Consider the following 8216-nt stretch of genomic DNA (forward strand, 5'->3'; position numbering starts at 1 on the left):
AAATTATCCGTCTCAGATTTCCTAGTAGTATTATGTTGTTAAACCTTTTTTTTTTTTCTTAATTTTTGGTAAAATCTAGATCAAATCAAAATATCTAACTTCTTTGGAAATGGATATAACCATATTTGGCTATGTTGTCCACAAGTAGTGTATCAAACTTTCTAGAGACGTACAGGTCCTCGTGGAACACCAGATCCAGTTGAAACAATATCTATAATTTATTGAACTAATCTTGCGCAAAAGAAGATCGAATAGTAGTACTACGGGAATCAATCTCAATGATGATTCTCTAGATAAAAAATTTAAGCCAAATGAATTTTTTAATGACTTGTTACCAACCTACACAAAGTGCATATAAATATGTGTGCGCCAAAGACTAGGAAAAAGATGAGGAAGCTACATGAAAAACATATCCACATGAGCAATTGGGAACCCATAAATAGGGGTGAAAATGAATTTGGCTACATCAGACTTTATATAAAGTCTGTCTAATCTATTTTATATATTTTTTATAATCTAAGTCTAGATCTCTTATTCATTATGAGACTATTTTTAGATATAAACTTGACATTTGTATAAGATTGTATGTCTCATTAATTGATTTAAAGGTTTGTTTCATAGTATGTAGTATAAAAAATATTATTCTTTTAATAAAATCAAAGATTGTCATAAGATATAAGCAAAACATGTCTATAAATGTAACATACTATCAAGATCTTTTAAGCTTCACTAAAAGAAAAAAAAATTATATACATATTATCATCTATGCTTATAAGAATTAGTCTTTTTTAAGCATTTATTAAAATGATTTAAATCATTAAATTATTAAAATAATTTTGTGATTTAAATAAAATAATTATAATATTATATATTATATTAATAATATTTTTATTGCTAATTAAATGGATCAGTCTCTCAAGTCTAATAGATATTTTTTAAGGCTCGTGACCTAATCTTTTTTATTAAACAATTTTTTTAAAAAGTTTCAACTTGATTATTTTATTAAATAAATCAAGCTGAGCCAGGACTTAATTAGGTCACACCATAAACTCCTGATGGACAGTCTGAATGGGCTGCCAGTTCTCGTCACTCATGCTCAACAAGATAGAAGCCTATTATTCATGTTATGTCTTGGTCCAAGAAACTGCAAATTTTCAAATTAATAATAATAATAATAATAATAATAATAATAATAATAATAATAATAATAATAATAGTAATAATAATAATAATAATAAGTTAAATTAGAATTTTTAGACGTGTAAACAAGCCTCAAGAACATTTACATGTATAAACAGACGCAAGATCATCCTTAGTATGATTTTTAAAATATATAATTATTATCATAATTAACAAACTTATTATACAATATTAATTTATGATTCAATGTAAGATACGCTAATAATACATATCTTATTTTTCCATAAAGAAATAAGGGGTGAGATGTATATACCTGTATTGTTATACATAATTTATTTTTTATTAAATGTCATTGGAAATTTTTATTTTTTATTAACAAAAATATATAATTATATTAATTATGGGTAAATTAATTTTTTTTTCTTGAACTTTCATCGACTTCATTTTTTATCCTTAAGTTTTTATGTGAATGGTGTTAGTTTCCAAACTATTTTACGTCAGTGTTTTCCCCTAAATTATGTTTTTAAATGTTTCTGTTTAAATAGTATTAAATATTTCATTTAATAAATATTTGTGAAAATATACTACATTTATAACATAAATAATACATAATATTACAATAATAACATATTTAATACTATATTAAATAAAATATTCATTTTCCATCTTCGTTTTCACTTAAAAGGAATTTAAATGTGAAAATAATATTCTATTTTTTCCCTTTTTCTAATTGAAGAAAAATATTTGAAATAAATGCTTTTTTATTAATATAGTATTTGGGACAATTCAGTATGAGTTGTGATTATCATAAACTTCACTTTTTTTTTCTTTCTAAAATACAATTTTTGTCCTCTTATTTTATCAAATTCATAATTTTAGTTCTACTATTTTTTAATGAAACATTTTATTTCTCATTTTTTAAAAATTTATAATTTAAATTTTCTTATTTTTTAATTGAGATAATTTATTTCTCACTTTTTTTAAAAAATCTATGATTTTAGTCATTTTTTTAAATTTCATTCTTGACTATATACTTTTTTAATTCTAGTTTTTTAATAAATTAAGTTTGTTAGTAATTAAATAATTTTAAAAATCGTTTATCATTTGAATAATAAAAAGACACATACCAATCAACATTTATAAAATATATACAACAACTTTACAAATCGATAAAATTACATACTTTTTTAAAACAAAGGATAAAATGTCTTAATTCAATTTTTTTTAAAATAAAAAATAAAATATCTCAAGTAAAAAATAAAAAATCATAATCACATATTTTAAAAAATAGAAGACCAAATTTGTAATTTAATTTTTTTATTGCATACATTTCACTCTCTAATAACTTATTCATCCTAATTTTTTCCACACCCCTCTGTATTTTTCATCATATCTGATCTATTATTTCTGTTATTTCCTTCCACTATCCTACAACTCATTTCCACCATATATATTTTTCTTTATATCCTTCTATATTTTTCATCATATCATATCATATATATAGTATCTATTGTTTTTCTTCTATCTATCCCCTTCATCCAAAATGAGGTGTTCCGATTATCATTTTCCCATTCAGTAGTTAATCCACTATTTAAACCCCAGTTTTATATTGGTGTCTGATAAAGCCAATTAGCCTTCCACATTCGAAATAACATTCAATCAATCATGGCTACCATGATTCGTCTTTGTCTTTGCTTCTCCATCATAGTCCTTCACCTTGTCTCCAGAATGGCTCAATCTGAAAATTATATCATCCACATGGACTCATCATCCATGCCCAAACTATTCTCCACCAAACACAATTGGTATCTGTCAACCCTTTCTTCTGCACTAGAAAATACTCATGTTACAACCAATGATAATATTCTCAACACTGCTTCCTCTAAGCTGATTTATACCTACACCAACGTCATGAATGGTTTTAGTGCAAATTTGTCACCTAATGAACTTGAAGCCCTCAAAAACTCCCCGGGTTACATTTCTTCCACACTAGATCTGCAAGCCAAGCTTCACACCACACACTCACCCCAATTCCTTGGCCTCAATCCCAAAATAGGGGCATGGCCTGCTTCGAAATTCGGCGAAGATGTCATTGTTGGGTTGGTGGACAGTGGACTTTGGCTAGAAAGTGAAAGCTTCAAAGATGAAGGGATGACTGAAATTCCTTCACGGTGGAAAGGCCAATGTGAAAGTAGCATCAAATGCAACAACAAACTCATAGGAGCTAGGCTCTTTAACAAAGGGTTCACTTTTGCCAAATACCCTAATCTCGTAACATTTGAGAACTCAACTCGAGACACAGAAGGCCACGGGACACACACATCAAGCATTGCAGTTGGAAGCCAAGTTGAGAATGCATCATTCTTTGGCTTTGCCAATGGAACAGCACAAGGAATAGCTTCAAGGGCGAGAATAGCAATGTACAAGGCCGTGTGGGATGGTAAAGCTCACTCAACTGATGTATTAGCCGCGATTGATAGTGCAATATCAGATGGTGTTGATGTTCTTTCCTTATCATTCGGCTTTGGTAATATAAGCATGTACAGTGACCCCATTGCTATAGCCACGTTTGCAGCCATGGAGAAAGGCATTTTTGTGTCCACATCAGCAGGGAATTCTGGCCCTGATCGTGGAACTCTAAATAGTGCAATACCATGGGTCATAAACGTTGGTGCTAGCACTTTGGATCGTGAATTTCGAGGGACTCTTGCTCTTGGCAATGGAGTCAACATACCTGGCTTGTCACTCTACCTAGGAAACTTCTCCGCCCACCAAGTTCCTATTGTTTTTATGGACTCGTGTGACACTTTGGAGAAACTTGCCAATGCGAGTGGCAAGATTGTGGTTTGTAGTGAAGATAAGAATAATGTGCCACTGTCATTTCAAGTGTATAATGTGCATTGGTCAAATGCTGCCGCGGGAGTCTTCATATCTAGCACGATTGACACGTCGTTTTTCTTAAGGAATGGTTCTGCAGGCATCATTATTAACCCGGGAAATGGACAAATTGTCAAAGCTTACATCAAGAGTAACCCTAATGCAAAAGCATGCATGTCTTTTAAGACAACAACTTTAGCTACTAAACCAGCACCAAGTGTGGATGTTTACAGTTCTAGAGGGCCTTCAAGTAGTTGTCCATTTGTGTTGAAACCAGACATCACTGCTCCAGGTACATCAATCTTAGCTGCATGGCCTCCAAATCTTCCAGTGGCACAATTTGGGTCCCAAAACCTTTCCAGTAACTTCAATTTTTTAACTGGCACATCCATGGCATGCCCTCACGTGGCAGGTGTGGGAGCACTGTTAAGAGGAGCACACCCTGATTGGAGCCCTGCAGCTATTAGGTCAGCCATTATGACAACATCGGATATATTCGACAATACTAAGGAACTCATCAAGGACATTGCTGATGATTACAAACCAGCCTCTCCTTTAGCCTTGGGATCTGGTCATGCCAACCCCAACAAAGCCCTTGACCCTGGACTTGTTTACGATGTAGGAGTTCAAGATTATGTCAATCTTCTCTGTGCAATGAGCTCCACTCAACAGAACATCTCAATCATCACTAGATCGTCTACTAATAATTGCTCCAATCCTTCCTTGGATCTCAACTACCCTTCTTTCATTGGTTTCTTCAGTAGCAATGGTTCTTCTAATGAATCAAGGGTAGCTTGGGAATTTCAGAGAACAGTGACCAATGTTGGGGAGAAACAAACAATCTATTCTGCTAACGTTACACCCATCAAAGGGTTTAATGTTAGTGTTGTTCCAAGCAAGTTGGTGTTCAAGGAGAAGAACGAGAAGCTAAGTTATAAGTTAAGGATAGAAGGTCCAATGGTCGAAGGCTTTGGGTATCTGACTTGGACGGACATGAAGCATGCGGTGAGGAGCCCTATTGTGGTCACCAATCAGGCACCCTCAAATTCAATTTCCATATAGATCAATTTTGTGATGGATAAATGTTTTTCATATGTTTGAAGTTAAAAATATATATTAATAGAGGAAATGTTCGTACATGAATAATTATCATTTCTGATTATAATAATAATTTTTTTTGGAAAATTTTTAACACCAATGTTAATTTTTTTTTCTTATCAGCAACACCAATTTTAATTGCTACGTACTGAAATAATACATTAGTTTATACGAAGATAGATTCCTTTTAACATTTTTTTTTCACCGTACGTTTATCTTGCTTTATTGTGATCTATATTTTTACGATATCTTATAGAATTCTTCTTATTACTAATTACCTGTGAATTTCCAATACTTGGGTTCCTAAATAATACCTTAGTAGATAATTAATTTTTTGAAAATTTTGAAACTCATAGAAAATTTCTTGCTAATTTTTCTAGAACAAATACAACAATTTCTGCGGCAAAATTTTTTACATAAAAAGTGGTGTGTCTATAAATAAAGTTTTACTAAAAGAATCTGCTAGAAATTTCACAGATAATTTATTTGCAAGTAATTTTTCGGTGAATTGCAAATAATTTTCTGGTAGAATTTAAATTCGCTAGTAATTTTCCTTCGGAATTTAAATTTGTATTTAATTTTTCAGGAATTTAAAATACACAGTTTATCTTTCTTGTGGATTTTAAATTTGTATGTAATTTTCTTGCAAATTTTAAAATTGTAGGAAAATTACTTGCTTGATTTTAGCATTTTTATGAATACTATTTATTTATTAAAAATAAATATTCACATAAATTTTTTTTCTGTTTATTCTAAATAATAACTTACTGTAGGAAACTTTAATATTAATATTAATATTCTTTTAAAACTGTTGCAGCAAGTTCAGGTTTGGGAGGCTAAAGAAATGTGCATAGTGGTGAGCTTGATCATCTTGGACCGTACTGGACCGTCCCTGGACGGAGTTGGGCCTTTGCTTCCTGCAGTTCCCATTTTATGTAAGTGGACAAAATTGTCCCTAATAACTAATTACATCTCTGACTCAACTCTACCCTCATCACTCCCTTCTCCAATTTTCTGAACAATAACACCTCCCTTCGATTAGAGAAGCCCTTGCACCTCACGCAGCTGCCTGGCATCCCCTTCCCTCATTTTATGGGAAACATTTTCTGGAAGTCTGTTAGAAGTGTTATGGAAAAAGGTTTCCGGAAGGCTATTAGCAGTGTTATGGAAAACGTTTCCCATAGGCGATTGTGGAAAATGTTTTCCAGAAGGCTATTAATAGTGTTATGGAAAACATTTTTTGGAAGGCTATAGTAGTGTTATGAAAACGTTTTCTGGAAGGCCGTTAGCAATGTTATGGAAAATATTTTCCAAAAAATATATTTACAATTCCATAATGGGCATTCCAGGTGTTCTTTTATTTTACTTTCCGAAAAAGTTTATACAGAACTCTATTAGTATAATAGTTACGGCAGAGATTTTTCACAAATGTATATGTTGGAAATAATTCAAGTCAAGTAATCTTAGATTATGATGCAATTGCATTAGATTATAAGAGGAGGAACTCTCACCTCGTGAACTAGTTTTTGGATTACTCCTTACTTATATATTTTAATGTGGGATTAATTATTTCCAGAAATGTATACTACAGGTTCCAGAACGACCATTCTAGATCATTTTTCCCAAAACTTCATTTCAGGATAATGATTTTCAGAAGCGTATTTAAACAGTTATGGAAGAGATGCTCCAGAAAGTTACACTATGCATTTTTTAATAAGCATTCCGAATTACTTTTTTTTATAAAAAAAAAAACTCACTTTCTGGAATAGGCTCTCCATAAGTCTAGTATAAAAGTTATGGAGTAGTTATCCAGATTCTGTGTTGAGCCATTCCAGAATATCGATTTCGAATAATAATTATTTATGGAAAAGCTTTTTTGTAATTGTGGTGCAAGTGTTCCTAAAAGCCTTTTCCAAAAGAGTTAGCCACAATTGCTTTTCGAAATAAGTTCTCCAAACAAAAAATGAACCAAGCGGAAAAGCCAAAACAATCACATACCTACGGTGTCTACCTTCACCCAACCTTTGAAGGAGCTACGCACATAATGCAAATGCTACCTTGACATGACCTCGACGGAGCTACACAAGATGCACCAAAATAATCAATGTTTGTGACATTCAAAGGATATAACGATGTCTACACCGCGCAACCTTCACAAAAAACATACTCAAATGAAAATGGAAGAATGTGTTGGGAGTAAGTCAGCTGCTTTAAGGAGAAACTTTGAAGAAAGGAAAGTTAAAAACATCAGAAGGGTAGTTTAGAGATATTGAAAAAATTGGGCAGTGCAGGAAGCAGGTATGGGCATGCAAGAAGTAAATGCCACGGAGTTGAATGGCGGGTGAATGCAAGTCCAGGCTTGCGTTGGGCTGGTGATGCTACTGGACTATACACTAGTATTACTAAAATGAGAAGGTTGTTATTTGCACCTTCCTTTAATACACTCCCCTTTAAACCTTTTCCTCTAAAATATCCAGAAAAATACACTCCCCTGAGTTTCTTTCCCACGACCTCATCGAAGATACCCAAAAAAACTCACCCTCACTGCACAAATCCAACTCTGCCACTCCATTAACACCGCAAAATTCATAGCCCTTCTCAACCTACCCACTAAGTTCTCTCCTTGTCCTTCATTCACCTCCGCTTCATGCCAAACTTTTGACTCAAAAAATATTGCCCCTTCACAATACTAGGCTTTGTTAGCTCAAAACAATGCTTCAGATACCTTCACTCCCACCCTCACTTTCACAATGCCGAAATGGCCCTGCTCAATTTCCTCAACGTCAATGTTTCTCTCATTGAGGACCCCTTAAGGTTTCAACCTTTGATCATAAGGAAGAGAAGCATGGTTTTCGACTTCAAAATGTGTGGTCTTGATTTGGTTGATACCATGTATGGGAGGGAGGTGTCCACGGGAGAAACATTTTTTCATGACATTTTCAATAGATTTATGGGACAAAGAGGAGTGCAATTCTGGGGTACTGCTGGAAAAAAAAATACAAGGGAGTGCATCAGAAAAAAATGGATGTGTATATAGTGACCTAAAAGCATAAATAATTGACAAGACACCTAACCATTGACACTACGCACACCTTTTTTTT

The 8216-nt window shown here is 32.7% G+C and overlaps 1 protein-coding gene across 1 annotated transcript; it reads left to right on the forward strand.

The window, feature by feature from the left end:
* Positions 1-2805: 2805 nt before the first annotated feature.
* On the forward strand, positions 2806-5079 carry LOC114391055 (subtilisin-like protease SBT1.9). The gene has a single exon (XM_028352055.1). The coding sequence runs from the start codon at positions 2806-2808 to the stop codon at positions 5077-5079; it is 2274 nt and encodes a 757-aa protein (XP_028207856.1).
* Positions 5080-8216: the final 3137 nt, after the last annotated feature.

This window comes from Glycine soja, chromosome 16, assembly GCF_004193775.1.
Source record: "Glycine soja cultivar W05 chromosome 16, ASM419377v2, whole genome shotgun sequence".
Taxonomy (NCBI): domain Eukaryota; kingdom Viridiplantae; phylum Streptophyta; class Magnoliopsida; order Fabales; family Fabaceae; genus Glycine; species Glycine soja.